Genomic DNA, 20,754 nt, shown 5'->3' with positions numbered 1-20,754 from the left:
TTTTGCCACTTTCAAACATACGTAGCTTTGGAAAATTCCCAGTAATAGACTCCTGTAGTCATTAATATCTCTGGATATTGGACTGTAAGAGTAACAGGCAAACTTTCGGCACTGGTATATTTTCGGTATTTTTTTTTTTTTTTTCCAACAAAAAATCATGTTTTTCGCCTCGCTGATGGTAACATGAGATCCGAATTTGATTACAACTTCAGGAGATACCCTCGCCATCTTCACAACCCCCAGTTAAAGATAATGTTTCCGGCGTTGACCTTTCCATCGACGCATTCCGGATTACGTGCTGAAAAATCAAGCGTCGAGTAAATAGTGTTCACCTACGGCTCGGAGGCTACCTTTCGACCAGTTTCTCTCTCTTGCTTGCAAGACATATCGAAGAGATAAATGGCGAAAACAAAGTCAAAATGGGAGGAAGTTGGTCTTTGAAGATGAATAACTAACTAATCCAATTAAGAACTGTGTTGGAATACCCTAGGCTAGTGAATCAAGAGCTTGAATTTAAGACTTTAAGTAACAAGACAATGGAAGAAGTTATCTTCAGGCATGGTAATGAATTTAGTTTGTAGAATTTGTTGGATTTGAATGTTGGGATGCCGAGATGGATGATCAGGGATCGGACCCAAGCAGCACAAAATGACTGAGATGGCATATTGTGGGCAGGAATATATTTTTCGAGATCACACTGATTTGTGTAGGTCAATCTAATCACCCCGTCATCATCATAAGGTCTGTGGTAGGGAATAACTCCTTCATGACGACTAAGACATTCATAGATCTGTCTTTCAGTGACCATTTGCTCCAGATGTATCTTGTTGTAAGTGTTGTGACCTGAGGATGCTTTTGGGTATTTGACAATGTAAGAGTTGTTGGTCATGCAAATCACCCCAGTGGGCCCAGTCCAACCAACTTCAAGCAATCCAGGTTGATAAACAGCAACAACCAGTGTCTCTGAGGACATTATTTTCCCCTCTGTTTTGAGGGAGCAGAGAAACCCAAACTTCGTGATGGGTGAAAGCAAGAAGCACCAATTTTTGCAGTTCGGGGTGGCAGAAGCAAATGGTAGGTAATAGCTGTTAATGTACTTCGTACCCCATATCGCTTGACAGATACTATAACACCAGGAGCAGTCAAATAGGTCCTAACCCTAAAGCTGAAAGTGCTCATCCTTCAAGGGCGAGGGAAGAATAAAGAGAATTATTCTAGATTGTTTGCTGTGTCATATGTCTCTGTTTCTGTAAATGACAACAGCCCGTGCCCCTTCATCCTCTTCATCATCTGTGTGTTTTTCACTGGAAGCAAACATGTCATCACTTCCAAAATGATCACATTTCCATATTCTGGCCTCCAACCCCCTTGCAGGAGGATAACTGGTGTTTCTCCTCACTACTAAATCCACAATTCTCCTAGCCTGCGCTGGATCACCGCATTCCATCACAGTAAGCTTTGCACCGATAAATTCAGATATATCTAATAGCCGGGGATAAAATGAATCTTGTTGAGCCGTTATCATGGCATTTTCGTCATATTCTGACTTGTGAGTCTCAAGTGTTTGAGGAGATGCAAGTGGTGGAGGAACAAGGGCTAGAGTCGGCTCATGGAGCCTCACGCTGCGCCTTGTGGTTCCGTTGCAGAAGTCGACTGGTGAGATGTACGGCGGATTGGAAATTAGGACATCCCATTGCCCCCTTAAGTCTTTACGACTGTTGCGTATGTCTGCTGCCGATTCAAAGTCCGCCAGTACAGCCTGTAGACTTGGGATTGCATCGCCCTCGCGCTTCACAAGTTCCGCTTTTTCATCACGGAGAACATTCGCTTGCAGGAAACTAATGTCTTGTCTAGCGCGAGGCAACAGGTGGTTCTGGGAAATGTTGTATTCCAGGTTCTTCCTTGCAAGTGACAAGGCCTTGCGGCTTATGTCAATTCCCACTAGAGCCAGATCCGGTATCGATGATGCTAGGAGCGAGTGCAGAAGCAGAGGTATACAACCAGTCCCAGTACAAAGATCAAGAATGCGAATTGGTGCCGGGGATGAGCTTCCCATTTGCAGCTCCGATAGAATTAAGCGTGCGGTGCGAAATGTGTAGGATTCTGTTTCAGGCCTGAGGACCAGATGTGTATCAACATTATATCTTTCAAAGAAATAATAGCTTATATACCTGGGAATCAACACGCCTTTCCTACATAGGATATCCAGCTCTCCAAACGGCTGATCTCCCAGTATATACTGCAGCGGCATTCCTCGTGCCCGATCCCGCACCATCGACTTCAACTGCCTTTGCCGCCATGCATCATCACAAGCATTTGCTTTGCTAAGCGAATGTACATGCTCCCGGAGCCATCGTAGCTCGTTTCTAGCTGAGTCTAGATCACGACATTCTCGGAGGAGGAGAAGGAGGAGCGGATCTGAAGCGTATGCTCGGCGGAGGAGAGTGGAGGCAAGACGGGGCATGAACTTGATAACAGAGCATTGACAACAGGGCCTTGTTCCCTCAGGTGAATTAGCACCTGCAATTGTGACCTTCAATGCGGAATATTTTCCACTATGTCGTTGTCATGGCTGCAACTAGCCTCAGAACTTCCCTGCTAATTCTTGTCTGAAAAGGATTTTGTTCCTGAATTTCTTGGCATTTGGAGGACTATAAATTTGCCCATTTTGCCTTTTCCAGAACAGGTCTCCCAGGAGCCAAAGCCTTGAAGGGGCTCTTGGAATTCCCTCTTTATTTATTTACTTATTTATTTTCTCCCAATGGATTTAATCTATAGACTCCCTAGTCGATAATAGGTCATGGAATCGTGTTTGCGGACTCCAGTCAGCACGAGATTTACGATCCGCTTGCAAAGCTTCAACACCGCTGGCGTTGAGTTTGGATCCATACCCCTACAGCTATGGGTGACGCGCTATCCCTGCGAATTGTTTTGAGATTCCAATCCTCTGGTATTCCCACCGCTAACCCAGCTCCTGAGTTGCTGAATGAAACGGAATAAATATCAGGACCACAACAATGGGTTAGGTATTCCTGGTCCCTCAGGAATGGATGGGTGTTGCCAATTACCTCGCTTACGATAGCTCCAAGTTCCATTGTCTTTGCAAAATGGTGGAAAAGGTTCATTCTTTTGCGAAAAGAATGGTTGCTCGTATTCTCTGAGCTGGTAAAGCCTGGCTGATCAGGAACCCCCTGGTGCGTTTACGCTCCTGCAATAAGTACGGAGTACTGCGATGAATACTAGTTTCCAAGGCATTCCTGCTGGCTATTTCAGCAGCCCATCCTTCAACTGCCAGACACATGCCTCCCTTTACTTCTGTTGCTCGCAAAGCAGCGACATTTAACTGTTCAACTTTTTCTGTCCGTTGAATCTTAACTCATATTGGAATTTTAGCGTCCTAGCCGAGTATTCAGGACAACTTGATGAGAGTGGGATGGGTTAGCTGGTCTCAATGTCGATGTCAACAAGAAAGGCTCAAGTTCGGCCAGTGGGTGGCAGGATGTTTAACCACATTAACTAGCAAATTTGCTTCTATAGCACGGCTATTTCCTGTTTATGAATAATAATAATAATAATAAACGTATTCAGCCTGAATTCCATCGGACAAAAAAATGATAATTGTTAATTCTTATTTTGCGCCGGCCGGGACTCGAACCCGGTCCCCAGCATTGGGAATGCTGGATCTTAACCCATTGACTACCAGCGCTATATACACATCCAAGTGGCAAGGAATCCACAATTCCTGTACTTCTCCTGCACTTGAACTCCAGTGCTGATATTGATCCTGGAAAGATGGATTGTAAACAAAATTGTGTTATTATTCCTTTATGCTTCCTGGAAGTTCTAGTATTGTCACATGCAAGTTGTTGTCTCATAACACAAATGACTTGCTTGGCTAGTTTAATCAAAATCTAAGTTCACATAGAATCATTCCTCATTAAAAGTCGCTATTCAGGGAATAAAGTCTATAAAGTAAGAAACAGTACAAGAGCGACATGTGTCCAAGACATAGTGGACGCACATGTCTTATGGTTGGGTAGAAAAAAGTTGTCAATGCCATCATCCAACCTGTTTGAAGACATTGCTTCTATGATAGATTGATGCGAAAGGGGGTTTGCCGCCTTCACTACCGCCCCCATCTCCTCCAGAACTTCCACCACCCCCCTGCCAGTTGGCTTTTCCCATCTCGCTGGGATATTCTCCAGAAATATACCGGAATACCGGCTGCAATGAAAGCAACTACAATGAGTGTCTGCAACGGCTCGGCGAAAACAGCTCTGCTGAGAAGAAACAGGCTGACACAACAAAAGATAATGGGTGTCGCTATCCACGTCTTGTATGGACGCTCTAAATGCGGCTCCCTAATTCGAAGAACGATGAGACCCAGCACAGTAAGGAAATAGAACGTATATCCGGCCACGCCGTAGAATGTAACTAGGGTACCGAATTCACCCACAGCAACGTAGCACACACATAAAGTGCTGTTGAAAATCATAGCATAAATGGGGGTGTAACCGATACCGATGTCGTCTCCGAGTAAGCGGATGAGGAGCTTATGGAACCACGAGCGTGTTCGCAAACGGCCACCGGTGGGACTGGCGGAACCTCCGATTCCAATTTTGCTGAAGATGGAGGGAAGGTATCCCTCCCTGCCGGCAGCATACACTAGTCTTCCGCTGGTAAAAGTAGTGGCGTTTAATGCACCAATACAACTACCAGAGACTACGAGGGCGATGATCAAAGCTCCAATTGGACCAAATACCTTGCCTCCAAACTGAACGGCAACGGTGTTGGTTGCAGCGATGGTGGAAGATGGTAAGACGAAGAAATAGGCAACGTTTGCGAGTATGTAGCAAAGGATAACGAGAGGCATAGCAGTATGGATAACGCGAGGTAGGTCGCGGTTCGCATGCTTAAACTCTCCAGTCACATAGTTTGTCTGGACTCTTAGATTAGACAACGAGTATTTTGGGACATTGTATACAGTAGATACGTACATTGTCCCATCCATCAAAAGCCCAGAGGCCAGCATATAACGCCACAGCCCAGCTGGAAATGTCCTTGTTGGTCCCTTCAAACCATCCAGTGGTTTTCCAATCCATATTTGGCTTTCCATCGTATGAAAGTCCGGTACACGCGACAATGATTCCCGTTATGGTAACTCCAAGAAGTGCGACAAACTTGAAGAACATGAATAGATCTCCGATCCTTGTACCCAGCCTTGTCGATATGCAGTTCATAAAGGTCACAAACACGATTCCCAATAAAGCCACACCCTTGTTGATCCACGGGCTGATCATGTCGGCATCCGCACCAACAATCGCACGCACGACATACTCCCCAAAGATTATGGCGATTATAGCAGCAGAGCCAGGTTTTAAAACGAACACCGCGCACCAGGCGAACAAGAACCCCGCCAACTCTCCAAATATCTTGGCCAAGTAGACCTGTGCACCCCCATTCAATGGGATTGCGCCTCCTAATTCCGCGTAACTCGCCGCGCCTGTCCAGGCAAGAACCCCAGCCACAGCCCATATTATCAGGGAAGCGCCCGGGGAACCGGTGTTTGTGCTCACGCGACCCGGGGAAGAGAAGATTCCGGAACCGATAATCAGGCCAATTATTAGAGATAAGCCATTAAGATACGTCAAAGTCTTGCGCTTTTCGAGGGAGCCATCGACCAGGCCGACATGATGTTCTAATGACGACGCAGACGGTGCCCCCAGGGGAGCGTACCCGCCAACTGTTTGCGACAGAGGGAATAGGTTGCTTCCGAAATCAAACGCAGAGGAAACGGAGTATGATCGGGCATGCCTTTGGCGCGTAATGTCGTACGGAGAGTCTGAGAGCGGATCTTGGTTTTCGAGAGACACTCTTCGTGACGAGGATATCCCCGAGGGAGACGATGACCTCGAAGTTTGGTTTCTTGATTCGGAGGAAGCTAAGGAGGCGAGCTCGAGCGAATCTCGCGCCGCGCCTGCACCAGGCCGTACAGGATCAGAGAACGTTATAGGCGCCATTTAGCTCCGCAGGGTATTCATAGACGGGGTCGAGTATCTTCAGGCTGTGAACCGTCGCAACAGGGCCATTGTTTGAGTGGGAAAGGCGGTGGTTGATCAATTTCAGTATGACATCATATAACTAGTTCGACATAATTTATCGTGACAACACAGAGGGCGGGTATATTTTTCGTGGGCAGTGTCGTAGTCCAGGTCTTTTAACACAACCAGCCAGCCGAATTAAATCCCAATCGCGCAAACTCAACCTCCATCGCGGCGCTTGAGATGCCCCCTGGAAGGTTCCCACCCGTGTGCCCAAAGCGGGCTAGCTGTCGATCTGACTAATCGGACAAGCTTCTTAGCGTCAACTCGAGGTCAAATTCATGTGATCAAAGATTGAGAACGCGGACGAAGTAATCAAGCTTCTCTCTTTTTCTCTCACCGCTCACGCCCCCCAATGGTCGCCAAATTTCCTGCAGTTTGGGGCCTCGAGTCGACCATAAGGGCGCTTGCCTGGAAGACCTGCCGGAACCCTCGAAGCGTCCAGTTTCGCGAGAATGCAACGAGTTCAAATTCGAGCAATTCCTTACCGAAGAGACGCCGCTGGCTACAAATCACCATTTTGACCGTAGCCGCGGGTGGAATCGGTGCATACCTTCAATATCGCGAGAAAAACCCTAGTTCAACGTTAAATCCCTTCACGTTCACAAAGTACCAACTTATCTCCAAAGCACCCATCTCCTCCACGTGCAGCGTCTTCACCCTGCGGCCGGTCAAACAAGCGCAAAACTATGAAGTTTACTTGGAGGCGTGGAGAAAGGGGCTATGGAGCGTCCAATTCAAGCAGCCACACCTGCAGGTCGGACGAGATTATACGCCACTCCCACCGATTGGGGAAGATGAGCTGCCGATCGACGAGGCTGTCAGGAACGGTGATAATTTGCAGTTTTTGATTCGGAGGGAGCCTGAAGGGGAAGTTTCAGGCTACTTGCATTCCCTGAAACCGGGAGCGATACTAGAGTTCCGCGGCCCGCAGATGGAGTTTGAACTGCCTGATGATATCCGCGAGGTCCTATTTATAGCGGGCGGGACCGGCATTGCACCAGCATTGCAGGCCGCGCATACTATTTTTGGGGAGAGACAGCTGAAAGACGTGAGAATGCGTATACTTTGGGCGAACAGACGGAGGGACGATTGTCTGGGAGGACGAAATGATTTTCCAGCGGCAGCCCCTACTAGCTGGTGGTCAAGGGTCTTTTCAGGCGCAACATCCAGGAGAGACGACCCGGAGCTGGCTAATGAGCCTAAAGGCTTTACTGTCTCACAGCTAGAAGAGCTTAAGCTTCAATCTCGCGGCCGGTTGTCTGTTGACTACTTCGTGGACGAAGAGAACACCCTCATTGGGAAAGAAACTATATTACACTTCACCGGTCAGATGGATAAATACGAGACAGACAATCGACGGAAAACAAAATTGATCCTAATATCAGGACCAGATGGATTCATTAGTTATCTAGCAGGCCCGAAATTGTGGAGAAACGGAGTCGAAATTCAGGGTCCTCTCCAGGGTCTTCTTGAACAACTTAACTTGAAGGGTTGGACTGTCTGGAAACTATAAAATCAAAAGTCCATGAAATATCTATATATCCCCAATTTTTTACTTTTTTTGCCCGCATAGCTCTGGAGTATGGTTGAATCATTTCCCGCGGAAACCCCCCCCCCCCTTTTTCTTTTTGTGCCGCGTTTCTTTGTTCAATATACACCCGTTTCTGGTTGGTATATCATTATTTTTCCCCCTTTTATCTCAGCGATGATTTTTTTTTTCTCCCCCCCAGTGTTGAAACATGTACCATAGAGTATACCATCACGCCTTGCCCGCTTTAGACACGTCCATTGGCGTAATCCTCCAGATACTGAACAAGTCTCTCGACATTCTCAAGTGGCACGGCGTTATAATTGCTGGCTCTCATTCCGCCGACGCTCCGGTGACCCTTTAACCCTTGAAGCAGTCTCTTCTCTGCACCGATAGCGAACTCCTTTTCCTTGTCTGCATCACCTCCATGAACACGAAAGCAGATATTCATCCTGCTCCGTACGTCCTTTTCTGGCACAACAGTATAAACACTTGGATACTTGTCCAACGCACCGTATATCAATTGAGCCTTTGTGTTTGCAATTTGCTCCTGCCCTGAAACCTTTTTGGCTCCGTAAAGGTTTACTAAATTGATCATGACTTGACCGGCGACCCAGAGGTTGAAAATGGGTAAGGTATTATATAGCGAATTGTTTTTGGCGATTGTGGCATAATCGAGGACGATGGGACCGGGAAGTCCGCCGATATTGAGCTGGCGGAGCAACGACGGCGGAGGGGTGGCGGTGTGCGGAGGTAGGAGATCTTTCCGTATGATGATCACTGCAATGCCAGCAACACCAATGTTCTTTTGGGCGCCACCCTGTGCTTGACGGTTAGTATGAACCTGGCGGAATTTTTGCGTCTTGTAGAAGATAGATAGATAGATGAAAGCAGAAGACTTACAAATACGATTCCATATTTGCTAACATCCACTTTCCTGCTCAAGAAATTGGAGCTCATGTCGGCGACCACGATTCTTTCATCCTCCTCATCACCGCCATGTGGTTCCAAAACCTTGGGGAAACTCGGAAATTCTACGCCGTCCACGGTCTCATTGTCACAGAAATAGACAAAGGCAGGGGCCGCTTTTCCGCCCTCTTTTTTCGTCTTGGTGAGATTCCAAGTTTCTTCTGATGGTATCTTGCCAAACTTCCCTCTATTGTCCTTCCTCGCATCAACAGCAACATTGACATATTTTTCTCCAAGCAACCGAGCTGCTTCCTGGGACGCTTTCAACGACCATGATCCGGTGACAAGGTAATCCAACTTCAGTTCCTCCTCCACCTGCTTCTTTAGTTCCGCCACAAGTGTCTCCTCTGGAGCAGCGTTGATCTTCCGCCGTCTTCTCTCAACCCATACACTGACGAGGTTATACACCACGGCGCTGAATTCTCCTGACCCGCCGGCTTGCATGAACAGGATTTCATAATTGTCTGGGACATCGAGGAGGGTAGTGAGGGCCTCTTTGGTCTCTGCAAGGATCTTGTTGGCCGTTGGGGAGCGATGGGAGATCTCTCCAAGACCAAGACCGGCATCGTTGAAGTTGACAAAAGCTTTGGCGGCACCTTCGACAACAGGGGTGGGGAGCGGGGCGGGGCCCGCGCCGAAGTAAGCAACCTCGGACCGGGAGGGCATGATCGGCGTGTGATTTGGATACTGCGTAGAGGAGCTGCGCTTCGCGTGGGATGGTGATGATTCTGCGGTTGGAGGAGTTAGTAATGCTGGATTTTGGATGGTGGAGCTTGATGTGGGCAGGAAGGGCATACGGACGGTGACGGTGGGGTGATGTCTACCAGTGAGTGATGCTGCAGCAGGGCACCTATAAGTCGTCACTCAGCTCGCTGAACTTCTGAGGGAGAAGTACAGAGCAGTCGCTATGGGGCGAATGCGGTGATATATGTACGAGATGGACGATTCTCATCCGAACGGGTTTATCGCACTGAGTCTTACTTGCGAGCGATTACAGAACCAGTTGGCATCTCCCTACGAACCATTCAAGACATTGGAGTTCACATATAAGTAGTACCGTAACTAACAACCCCCTGACATGAAGACGATAGTAATTACTTCTGAGATGAAGGAGAGCTAGAGCTCTGATACTAATAAACACAACATCGAGGAGCTCCAGCGTTTTCCCCCGAATTCGGAGAGAGGCACAGAGTTTTTTTGTCTAAGCTCACGGGGGGTGCCTCAACATCTCTCCGTGGGGCACCTGGTTCCTTTCGAGTTCCCTGTGTGCCAAATCGCAGGGTACTTGACTTCCCGATCGTTTTCGACTTTGACGTTGGAAGTATCACAGCCAAAGCGTCCTGCCAACCGTCGATGTGCAACTTTTCCAGTGAGATAATTTGCTGACTAACCAATCAACCCCGGCATCGGAGAAAAGTGTTTGCCACGTTTGCACGGGCTGATTGAATTAGGTCGTCGCTGATTGCTCGACGAAAGTCTTCTAAGACGGCCCAGACGAGCAGTTGAGGGAAGATGACCAGCTATCAGCAATTGCTGCATCGGCAGGTGCGCGGGATAGCCACACAGGCTTCCCTGGGTGCACGGAGGTCCTTGGTATGAAAATTCCCTCCGCTGGGCACGTTCCGTATTGACTAACCCCCGAGGGTAGACCAGGCCTTTACCTTTTGCGCGGGCACAAGCTTGTAGATTACGAGCGTCTCCTGTGATTTTGAATCGCGGGTGCCCTAGGCTTTTTTCTTCGACATCATGCGCCTTGTCGACCGATGTTTTTCACTCCCAGCGAGAGGACCCTGCGGCAGCAGCTATCCTATCGGCGATGGAGTCATCCAAGGCCGTTCCCCAGACTCTTACGGAAAAGATCGTTCAACGCTACTCCGTTGGCCTTCCTAAGGACAAATATGTCAAATCTGGCGACTATGTTACAATTTCTCCCCATCGCGTCATGACTCACGACAACAGTTGGCCTGTTGCGTTGAAGTTTATGTCGATTGGCGCCTCCAAGCTGAATGACCCGAATCAGATTGTCATGACCCTCGATCACGACGTCCAGAATAAGTCGGAGAAGAATTTGAAAAAATACGAACAGATCGAGACGTTTGCTAAGACCCATGGAGTGGACTTCTACCCCGCTGGTAGGGGTATTGGTCATCAAATCATGGTTGAAGAGGGCTACGCCTGGCCGGGCACCTTGGTCGTCGCATCCGACAGTCACTCCAATATGTACGGCGGTGTTGGCTGTCTAGGAACACCGGTTGTGAGAACCGATGCTGCGAGTATCTGGGCCACAGGCAAGACATGGTGGCAGATTCCACCTGTAGCAAAAGTAACTTTCAGGGGAGTTCTGCCAAAGGGGGTCACAGGAAAGGATGTCATCGTTGCACTCTGTGGCCTGTTTGATAAAGATGATGTCCTCAACCACGCCATTGAATTCACCGGGTCCGAGGAGACCATGAGAAGCATTCATATTGACGATCGCTTAACAATCGCCAACATGACAACCGAATGGGGAGCCTTGAGTGGACTCTTCCCCGTCGACTCAATGTTGAAAGGCTGGCTAAGATCAAAGGCAACTACGGCAGCTATGTGGGGATCAACCGTTCCCGAGCTTCAGAGTTCTGCCGCCGAGCGGTTTAAGCATGCTGCACTAGACCAGCTTTTTGAAGAGCCACTTGTCGCTGACAAAGGAGCTAAATACGCGAAGGAACTTTTCCTTGACCTTTCTACCCTATCACCATACGTCGCGGGACCAAATTCCGTCAAGGTCGCCACGCCACTAAAAGAGCTGGAGTCCCAGAACATCAAGGTGAACAAGGCATATCTAGTATCCTGCACGAATTCGAGAGCATCCGATATTGCTGCAGCTGCCAAGGTTTTTAAGGAAGCCGCCGAGAAGAACGGTGGAAAGATTCCCAAGATCGCAGACGGCGTCAAATTCTATATCGCCGCTGCGTCCATCCCCGAGCAACGCGCTGCCGAAGAGGCAGGTGACTGGCAGGCGCTTCTCGAAGCTGGTGCTGAGCCCCTTCCAGCCGGCTGTGGCCCATGTATTGGTCTTGGAACCGGTTTGCTGGAACCTGGAGAAGTCGGAATTAGTGCAACAAACCGGAACTTCAAGGGAAGAATGGGTAGCACAGAAGCTAAAGCATATCTCTCTAGTCCCGAAGTGGTTGCTGCCAGTGCTCTTAGCGGCACGATCAGTGGTCCTGGATGGTACGAAAAGCCTGAGGGATGGACTGGAGTTGTTCGCGGCGAGGGTGATGGCAATGAGATGATCACTGCTGAACAGGCCCTCGAAAAAGTCATCGGCCAGCTCGACAGTATGGTTGAGGACGCTGAAAAGCTGTTTGCGAGCGAAGAAAGTAATTCTTCAGGAGAAGAGGGTCTTACAGAGGTCTACCCCGGATTCCCTGAGCGGGTCTCTGGAGAAATCGTTTTTTGTGACGCTGATAACATCAATACTGATGGTATCTATCCCGGAAAATACACTTATCAGGACAACATTCCCTACGAGCAAATGGGCGAATACTGTATGGAGAACTATGACACCCAATTCGGCAAAGTTGCTAAGGCAGGAGATATCCTCGTGACCGGATACAACTTCGGCTGTGGAAGCTCTCGAGAGCAAGCCGCCACGGCGATCCTAGCCAAGCAGATCCCGCTTGTTGTTTCCGGCAGCTTTGGCAATATTTTCTCCCGGAACAGCATCAACAATGCACTTATGGGCCTCGAGGTGCCACGCCTGATAACTCGTCTAAGAGAGACTTTTGGAAGCGATAAGACCGATTCTAAGCAGCTCACCCGCCGAACCGGCTGGACTCTGACTTGGGATGTGCGCCGAAGTCAGATCGAGATCCAAGAAGGGCCCGATGGACCGAAGTGGACACAGAAGGTCGGCGAGCTGCCGCCGAATGTGCAGGAAATTATTGCCCTTGGCGGATTGGAGAAGTGGGTGAAGAATTCGATCTCATCGTGATACCTAAATCCAGCTTGTACGTGTATATATAAGATTTTCTTTTGGCCGTTTCGGTGTTTCCCCAAAAAGAGAGCGCACTATTGGTGTTTGGGGTCATAGATGTGTATTTCCGTCGGATTCATACTACAGTCAGTTTGAGTAGAGTGTTTGTAATATCGAAGGATTTTACATACTATATCCCGGTTTCCGATGAAAGTAGCAAATCCATGGCCCATTTGGCTACTAATCCTGCCCGAATTTCAAACCAAAAAATAGTGTGAGCGGTGAAACCCAACAGGTATGAATGGGGATGGACTGACAGTCGATTCGAGCCGAGGGAGAAAAAAAACCAAAAAAGATTTTTTTCGAAGTAGCATGTCTTGGTTTCGATCCAAGGTCCTCCGGGTTATGAGCCCGGCGCGCTTCCGCTGCGCCAACATGCTTTGCTGTTGCAGGGAACAACAAACTTTCCCCTTAGTAGCCTAAATACTTTTTAGTGTGCCGAACCGCAATAACTAACTAGGGCAAACCCTGAACTATGGGGAACAGCATCTCAAAGTGTATGTACGGAGTACTTCGTACGCATGTCGATGTCTTCAGCAGGGTCAAGGCGCTCCTCTAGCTTTACCGTGTGGCATGCTCCCGCTCGGACTCGAAGAATAGGGATCCATTATCCACGAATTCGTGAGTGCGTCGCAACCTTCATTCGCTCTCTTCGGCGGGTTCTCATTGAGATCATTGACCTTGATCAGTACATCGCTAGGACTAGTATTCAGTTACCACCAGGATCCATATTTGCCATAATAGCTAACCTGTGCTGACATGATTCCTACTTTTACGACCCACAGGAGGGATATGACCCACAGGAATGCTTTGAATTCGCTTTTTTCAATAGGACGGTTAAATCGTTCCACGATTTATACCATTATTGGAAAACGACCAATCGGCATGAGTCGTGTCCTAGATGAACGTGCGTTTGATCTGTGTGTTCATAATCTGTGGCCGAGGTGTTCGACTTTCCCACCAAGTCAGGGTTGAGCGTGCACCAGGTTCAAGCCCATCATTGTTGCGACGTATGCGATCCGTATTTCTAGAATAAAAACAATCTCAGATTGGTGAGATGACATTTTCATCTACGGGATATATAACCGCTGTCTTTCTGCACCTAATAAATTTGATAGCGCCCACTTACTCGTCGACATCGAGGCCCCCAGTGTTACGGCTACAAGCGATTTTTCCCGTCCTTTTTCAGCAATGCTTATTCGCCTAGAAGCCGGTGCCTGTGCTAGGGGCACTGGGCTCCGTTTAATTACTCTTCCTGTCGTTAAATGTCACTCCGCCCATCGACAATCAGGCATTTCCCCGTACTGCTATCCTTCATGTGAACGTGTTTTTACTACGCTTTCGGGAACCTGTCAGCACGCAGAATATTTCCTCTCGGTCGTCGAGCCCCACGTCGAGGCGCACTTTTTGTTGCCCTTATCGGTATATTAAACAAAGACTATAAGACCCAAGCTTCCAGTACTTCGCTCTGTTGGCCAGACCTTTTTGGGGGCCTGCCTCTCTACCTTCACAGTTAGCAGCCTTGCTCTTTGCGGCTCTTGTTTCCCAAGCTTGTCCCGATCCAGTGTGGCTGTCGTGGAGTGTATTAAATTCTGTATGTATGTATGCATGTATGTACCTACATGGCAGGACATTGGATAATGGACTCTAACCGTGTTGCAATTATATTTTGTCTCCGGGAGAAATGGCACGTTCATACAGATTTTATTCCGGAGCTTTATTTATTTATTTTCCTTCTTTTTTTTTTTTTTTTTTTTTTTTTTTTTTTTTGTGGATTAGCCTGGTTAAGAACCGAGCCTGTTATCTATTAAGTGTATATTGTAATCCGCGTTCCGCACACACTTACTCTGTACATACAATAATTTTTAAAACGCGCATGGCTTTGAACCTGTTTCATGACCCCTGTTCCATAACGTTTCAACGGCTCAACGGTGTCTAGGATAATTTTTCTTAGTCACCTTCTTTTGGGTAAGTAGCCGACGTGTCCTCTGTAATTAGGTAGCTACTAACTTAACCCTGACCGCTTAAACGTGGCCAGGAGGCCAGTCTGGGCGGAGTATGGCTCGTGATAAGATTAAGGCTGAGGGTGTAGCTGGAATGAATTGCCGGTAAGGCTGGCGGGAAGTAAACAGTCTCCATCGCTTAAGCCGGAAGGGGGGATATAGCTTGGCCTATGGCAATCCTTGGGTCGCATGTTTTCCGTACATCGACGTGGAGTATGTCTTCGTGGATACTGTGCCACCCCCAGTATTGGCCGGGTTGAAAGCTGGCTCGTTCAATCAGAAGCCGAGAAGCCAGCTGCAGATCCCTCAGTGCAAAGCCATATTGGCTGGGTTTTGCGGTCGATCCCGCTAGTTCCCCGGGCCAATGTAGCGGCACCGCCGAAGTGGGAAGTTGGTAGGTGCTGGATATGCGACATAAGGGCTCCGTAGCTCCAAAGTGACTCAGGATTGCAAACGCATGTCAATCGGTACTGGCCCGGTTTAAATACTGCCCAAAGTCAATTCAGAACCAAGGTATCAACTTTTCAAGTCGGAACTGCTCTTGGAAACTGACACTTGATCGGGCCTTGTGTAACATTCTTGTCAAATTTAGGGAAGAGTTAAACATCTACACCGTATGGCTGGCTGGCCTAAACAGTCTACGATCAGGATGCCAAAATGTAGCATCATATAGGACCTAGAGATGTTTCAAATCGGTTCTCCAAATTCTGTCCTAAACTACTGATCATAATCAATGATTTTCATCCTAACAATTCTCTTGATACGCACTGGAAACCGGCGGTGACACATTCCTAGGATCAATAGAACAAGAGAATAGGTGATGGGCTACGAAATGGTTTGAATAATCTTCTTTTACTTGCTAGCGACCATGAGATCATGGTCGCTATGGGGCCATAGGTAAGGCAGATTGGTGAGCTATGCCTGTAGCACCTGTCAGCAGTGACAGTGGAATTTTTCGGTCAAGATGAAACGGTAGAGTGCGAATCAGTCGTGGGAAAGCCGATTAGCCCATAGGCGCGACACAAAACCTGAACCGATTGAATCCTTTTGGGAGTTGAGGTGTGTTCAGAGATATGTCAGTTATTTTCCCCATCTTGACTTCAGCTTTCGAGGACCCCATTGTGGTGGCTGAATGGACCAAAGCGCCTTGACCGCTGATACACTTTCCACCTATTCCTTTTTTCGTAGGGCTGAAGGCGCAGTGACCAGTTCCATCCACGTGGTTACATATTACGGACCCAAGACGAAGATTTCGCTGGTTGTGTAAACTTCGCCTTCAACATCGGGACTTGAGTCAAATGGCCAGTATTATTAATTATTAGGTGCTGTAGGTATCACCACCCGATTTGGACAATTTGGACCCAAAACCGGAATGGACCCGCGATATTTGATAGATAGGTATGGCCCTTTTGTCAGCAGCGTATTAAATTAACTAAAGGCTTCGAGCGGACATGACTTATGACCCCCTGTTGTGTAACGTGGCCAGGAACAGAAAATCATCTCCGGAGACATGTTTTGGCGGTGGCCACGCAAAGGCTATGAGATATTCTTAGTCTTAGCCGAGAGGGAGCACAGAAGGAGGACGGATGATTTGAAATCGAATAACCAGCGAAATCATGGCCTATCTGTTTGCATGATAAAGTGTCCGGACCGCATCCCACATCTCCGAGCAACCCGGTTGAGGTGAGTCACGTTCCTTGGTAATACGGAGTATGTAATGGCTGTAAGGCGTACGAGGTACTCCGTACCTCAAATGCATAGTAGTGCAAAGCTACATTCTAAATTTAGCTTTAAGCTCAGAATCGTTTCCACAACCTAAAAAAGTCTTTTACTTTCATGCTTTGACAAGCTTGACACCGAAACGTTGCCTGGTTCCTCTCTAGTCAATAGTTAAACAACTGGCATAGATGTATGGACCTCAGTTAAGGAACAAAAACCAGAAAATGCGGCTCCAGACACAACAATATTCAGGGGCCTCCTGTAGACAGTATAGTCCAGGCATACATAATCTTCGCAAGGCAGTTTACCTAAAATACAACGACCCACACCAACGGTTAACGCCGAGCAACCAAACTTTATTGGTCGAAGGAAAGACTGCACCAACCAACTGTTCGCATTCCTCACTCTGACTGCACCCGAACCTGCAAATAATAAATCAGTGTCTGCAAACTGCCATTTGAATGCACAGATACATTGGGGTGAAAGCCAAACTTTAAAATTGAACAGCCCTCGCCCCACTGCTAAAGCATATCCCTCGGTATGGTAGATCATCTTCGTTGTAATTGCGCATCGTAGATTGGCCCAGCCCACGCAGGCAACAACAACGATGAATCATAGACACGAGACCCTTACCAAGGAGATTAATGCATTGAAAATGTGCTAAGCCATGTCCCCATCCTGACCTCTTTCCTCGGAGCACAAGATGTCCTCAATCCAGATCTGAACCCTGCGTGGCTGGTTTCCCGGAAATCCCATATGGCCCACTCGCTCGTTCGGAACCTTTCGTCCAGTCACTGCCCGAATTTCCTCGGTATTCCCCTCTTTACCTACCTGAGACAATCGTCTGGATCGTATCTGTAGGATCTGATTCGCTTTCACTCATCAGCCACTGTTTTTAAACAAAGGGCCAAGGGGAAAACAACAACGGGGGTTGAAAAGAGAGAACCAGGAAAGGCAAGAAAGCAACAATGAGGGTGAGACAAAACTGAAAGATTTGGACTGGGATCTCTCTGCTTTGTGTCATAGGGGTCTATTTTGTCGACCCTTATGCTCTCTTCTTTTTTTTTTTTTTTTTTTTTCAATGGGCAGCCCCCGTTATTGGGTCTGTTACAGGTGTGCCCCCGGGCTCTCAAGGGAGAATCTGCATGCTGTGTGTACCGGAAACGAATCGTGACTGTGCCTGTGCACGGGGCAATGGATTCGAGCTGAGGAGTTGGTTCCATGCATCCTACGGTTCTCTACCCGTTGTCATTAATATTTTCAAGGAGAGAGGCTCTAATCAATGCTTTCGGATATATAAGCCTCCTTCATCCCTTCTCTCTGCCTGTTCCAAATTCCATCTTTCATCGGCTTCATTCAAGCAAGACCTCTTTTTCTGGCTACAAATTTTAATACTATTTGTCCTCATATTCAGCCAACCTTTCAGTCTTTACTTGTTTCAACATCTTTATTTCTCCCTACGTTTCCGAAACAAGTTCGCTTTATAGTCGCACGCATAAATACCAGGCTCCTTCGCTCTGCCCTCAGGCAACCATCCGCAGAAAATCTCAACCGGAGAGAAAGAGCTTTATTCTATATAAACCCTACATGGGGCGTGGCGGATACAACTAAGTCAATTGCAAGAACAAAACGCCAAATCTTTCGCGCCTTCGAGACCAAAGCTCTACCACCCAAAAAAAAAAAAAAAAAAAAAGGCTCAGCCTCTCAATATTCCGCTCTTTATCTTCATTTCGGAAACAAATCAAACAAAATGGGTCGTGGCGGCTACAATGGACCCAACCAGACTTCTGGTTCAACACAGCCCGTGAATCGACAGGGTAGAGGCGGATACAACGACATTCACGACACGGATGAGGACTCATATGCGCCTCGATATCCGAAACACGAGCAATGAGTATTTCGAAATATGTCGAAACAGCGCAGGACGTGTTTCGAACCATTTCTAGAGATCCTTTTTCCAGAATTTAGTTGAAGAGACGGAAACTTTTACGGGATTGTACGATATAGAATGGCTAGGCGTTTCGGTCAACTTTGTGGATCGGGTTCAATTCCTCCTCCGGCGATTATTTTCCTACGCAAAACCTGTTCGAATTTCATGTCAGTTAACATTTGGGCAAAAATGGAGAACGACGCAAAAAGGAAACCAACTTTTCAAACACTACTCCCAAGACACTCTCTACGTCACCACCTTCGCCGCGGCCGGTAATCTTCGCTAGCGAATCCGCCGCAAATCGCAAATGTTCTGCCGCCAACACGATATCAACTTCGTTTTCGTCAAACATTTGACCTTTAGCGAGCGCATTTTCCGGAGTTTGTGCATTATTGTTGTCACTTGCGATATTAGCGTGTTGGATTTGCACGGTTTGGGATAGAAAGTCTCTTAGATGTTGGGCGCATGTTTTTAGATTAGAACTTTGTCGGTGCGTGACTCCAAGTGAGTCCTGATAATAAGAAAGGTCATAACGATTATCCTCATCTTCTGATCGAGAGGGCATTGCCATTTCCTCGAATGTGTGAATTAAGCCTCTTAGGAAGTTTTGTATATTACCGGGGTCCCGTCGGTCGGGAGACCCATCCTGCGCATCCTTGCAGGAAATTGCGTAAATTCGGTTTTTGTCGAGTCCCTGGAACGTGGAGCAAATCCTTTCCACCACGTTCGAGTATTGCCGACTAGTAACATCCGAGTTTAACCTATCAGTTTTGTTGATCGCAACGACCACTCGCTTGTCGAGACGCAAGCAATCCTCAATCGCGCCAACCACCTCAGCTTCCAGCTTTAGCGCGGAGCCATGCTGGTTCTCCTCAAGTGACAAAACTGCGATAACAAGATCTGACTCCAATGCTCGCGCCTTGGCTCGACGTATACCTTCCCTTTCCACTTCTCCAATAACAGTAGAATCCTTGCGCTCTTCACCAATGAGCTTAGGTGGCGCTGACCGCAGTCCCGCCATATCTCCAAACTTGCAAAGCCAACCGCCAAGGTCAACGCCAACATCAACAATGTCACGAGTAGTTCCTTCTTCGCTACTAACAATTGCTGCTTCTCGCCCCACAATTCGATTTAGCAGCGAGCTCTTTCCGGCGTTAGGGGCACCAAGCAATGCGATTTTGATTCCGCTTCGCAGCAATTCTCCTTTCGAGGCATTCTCAATGTGAACATCGATCTGGTTTAGCAGTTTTCGAACTTGTCCCGTGACGGAAATCATAAAATCATCTACAGATTCATCGAAATGTTGGTCCTCAGAAAAATCAATTAGCGCCTCCAGCTCGCCTCGAGCATACAGCAACTGTTGCCTCCAATTCTCATATCTTGCAGACAGAGTATCGCTTGTACCCCTGATAGCTAGACGCCGCTGCTGCTCGGTATCGGCTGCTAAAGTATTGCCTAATGCCTCAATCTGCGGAAGATCGAGGCGATCATTGAGAAAGGCTCGGCGAGTGAATTCGCCTGGCTCAGCGTACCGGATGCATGACTCTAGCCCGGTCTCGATTTTGTTCTCTAGACATTTAGGTATTGCATTGAGCACCGCTTTAATCACTGCAGGACTGCCGTGGATGTGTAATTCAAGGACGTCTTCACCTGTTACAGTCTTTGGGGCCGGAAAGTATAGGACCAAGGCGCCTGAATCGAGAACCGCATTCGACGATGGAGATTGCGTTGGATCGCATAATGTTCTAAGAGTAGCATACCGTGGCTTTGGCAGAGGAGATCCGGGGCACAAGCCTTTGTATACCTAGAATTGCGAAAATCAGCAAAAAGAAGCTTCGCGGAAATACGGATGCTCGTCATACCTGTACACAAGCAGGGCCAGATACCCGCACAATAGCTATTGCAGCTCTTCCTGGTGCTGTGGATAAAGCGTATATCGTTGCAGGAGCTCCATCCGTAGGATGTAGAGGTGACCGCGTCGTAGCGAGGTTCCTAGCGGGTGACGGGTGGCCTTTTCCGGGAATTGTCCCGCTGAGAATCCTTTGGTAGGGGAACGGAGTCCATAGCGGACGGGAAGACAATACTCGACGGAGTAGAAAACCGGGAATTCTTCGCATACGCAATGAGAAATCTCATGGAAATGACTGAGACGAAAACAATCTCGTTCGTGAAAAAGGCAGCGGATGCGGCTGTATGGGCGTAAGTTTAGAGTCACGTGGGCATGCCCATTGGCCCTAGAATGCTGCTGTCAAACTCGGTTTCTCATCATCACAACAAGCTCGGATTCATTACCGAGATGAACAGCCTCCGCTAGCAAACACATCAGAAAAAGTTTTTTAAATGAATCTAACCGCGTCACACCTTCTAAGGTTTAGTTAGGTCACTGCGCGACTGATACTGTACGAGTTAATTGATCCCGTTCGAATGAATCGAACTTCTAAATGTCAACCGGGGCCCTGGCCAGCAAGATGCCCACTCCATCCATC

At 47.9% G+C, this 20,754-nt stretch overlaps 9 protein-coding genes and 2 non-coding genes across 11 annotated transcripts; 4 read left to right on the top strand and 7 right to left on the bottom strand.

Annotated features, from left to right (window-relative positions):
- Positions 1-230: 230 nt before the first annotated feature.
- On the bottom strand, positions 231-973 carry CIMG_02634 (uncharacterized protein; the record flags this gene model as incomplete). The annotated part of the gene is made up of 2 exons (XM_001248862.2): positions 231-332; positions 635-973. 2 exons carry the CDS (start codon positions 971-973, stop codon positions 231-233), a joined length of 441 nt encoding a protein of 146 aa, XP_001248863.2.
- Positions 974-1,231: 258 nt separating this feature from the next.
- On the bottom strand, positions 1,232-2,464 carry CIMG_02635 (HemK family methyltransferase; the record flags this gene model as incomplete). Its single annotated transcript, XM_001248863.1, has 2 exons — positions 1,232-2,114; positions 2,172-2,464. 2 exons carry the CDS (start codon positions 2,462-2,464, stop codon positions 1,232-1,234), a joined length of 1,176 nt encoding a protein of 391 aa, XP_001248864.1.
- A 1,170-nt stretch (positions 2,465-3,634) lies between these two features.
- Positions 3,635-3,706, bottom strand: CIMG_15010. Its single transcript has one exon. It is a non-coding gene; the product is annotated as a tRNA-Gly (tRNA).
- Positions 3,707-3,913: 207 nt separating this feature from the next.
- CIMG_02636 (amino acid transporter) lies at positions 3,914-6,145 on the bottom strand. The gene is made up of 2 exons (XM_001248864.2): positions 4,998-6,145; positions 3,914-4,939 (listed from the first exon to the last, which is right to left on the bottom strand). The coding sequence occupies exons 1-2, from the start codon at positions 6,018-6,020 to the stop codon at positions 4,127-4,129; spliced, it is 1,836 nt and encodes a 611-aa protein (XP_001248865.2). The 5' UTR covers positions 6,021-6,145; the 3' UTR covers positions 3,914-4,126.
- Positions 6,146-6,456: 311 nt separating this feature from the next.
- CIMG_02637 (cytochrome c mitochondrial import factor) lies at positions 6,457-7,617 on the top strand (the record flags this gene model as incomplete). The annotated part of the gene is made up of 1 exon (XM_001248865.1): positions 6,457-7,617. The coding sequence occupies one exon, from the start codon at positions 6,457-6,459 to the stop codon at positions 7,615-7,617; it is 1,161 nt and encodes a 386-aa protein (XP_001248866.1).
- On the bottom strand, positions 6,465-9,525 carry CIMG_02638 (phosphoserine transaminase). Its single transcript, XM_001248866.2, has 3 exons — positions 9,403-9,525; positions 8,536-9,329; positions 6,465-8,452 (listed from the first exon to the last, which is right to left on the bottom strand). Exons 2-3 carry the CDS (start codon positions 9,265-9,267, stop codon positions 7,880-7,882), a joined length of 1,305 nt encoding a protein of 434 aa, XP_001248867.1. The 5' UTR covers positions 9,268-9,329; positions 9,403-9,525; the 3' UTR covers positions 6,465-7,879.
- Positions 9,526-10,096: 571 nt separating this feature from the next.
- CIMG_02639 (homoaconitase, mitochondrial) lies at positions 10,097-12,800 on the top strand. The gene is made up of 2 exons (XM_001248867.2): positions 10,097-10,194; positions 10,250-12,800. The coding sequence occupies exons 1-2, from the start codon at positions 10,114-10,116 to the stop codon at positions 12,572-12,574; spliced, it is 2,406 nt and encodes an 801-aa protein (XP_001248868.1). The 5' UTR covers positions 10,097-10,113; the 3' UTR covers positions 12,575-12,800.
- A 124-nt stretch (positions 12,801-12,924) lies between these two features.
- On the bottom strand, positions 12,925-12,996 carry CIMG_15009. Its single transcript has one exon. It is a non-coding gene; the product is annotated as a tRNA-Met (tRNA).
- A 147-nt stretch (positions 12,997-13,143) lies between these two features.
- CIMG_10993 (uncharacterized protein) lies at positions 13,144-14,047 on the top strand (the record flags this gene model as incomplete). Its single annotated transcript, XM_012358977.1, has 4 exons — positions 13,144-13,304; positions 13,402-13,536; positions 13,603-13,668; positions 13,735-14,047. 4 exons carry the CDS (start codon positions 13,144-13,146, stop codon positions 14,045-14,047), a joined length of 675 nt encoding a protein of 224 aa, XP_012214400.1.
- A 1,440-nt stretch (positions 14,048-15,487) lies between these two features.
- CIMG_12647 (uncharacterized protein) lies at positions 15,488-16,172 on the top strand (the record flags this gene model as incomplete). Its single annotated transcript, XM_001248868.2, has 5 exons — positions 15,488-15,516; positions 15,634-15,678; positions 15,808-15,827; positions 15,951-16,017; positions 16,058-16,172. The coding sequence occupies 5 exons, from the start codon at positions 15,488-15,490 to the stop codon at positions 16,170-16,172; spliced, it is 276 nt and encodes a 91-aa protein (XP_001248869.2).
- A 2,229-nt stretch (positions 16,173-18,401) lies between these two features.
- CIMG_02641 (small GTP-binding protein) lies at positions 18,402-20,385 on the bottom strand (the record flags this gene model as incomplete). Its single annotated transcript, XM_001248869.2, has 3 exons — positions 18,402-18,420; positions 18,487-20,072; positions 20,131-20,385. The coding sequence occupies 3 exons, from the start codon at positions 20,383-20,385 to the stop codon at positions 18,402-18,404; spliced, it is 1,860 nt and encodes a 619-aa protein (XP_001248870.2).
- Between the last annotated feature and the right edge of the window lie 369 nt (positions 20,386-20,754).

Source organism: Coccidioides immitis, assembly GCF_000149335.2.
Source record: "Coccidioides immitis RS genomic scaffold supercont3.1, whole genome shotgun sequence".
Lineage (NCBI taxonomy): Eukaryota > Fungi > Ascomycota > Eurotiomycetes > Onygenales > Onygenaceae > Coccidioides > Coccidioides immitis.
The sequence above is the reverse complement of the archived record's forward strand: the minus strand, read 5'-3'. Positions and strand labels throughout refer to the sequence as shown.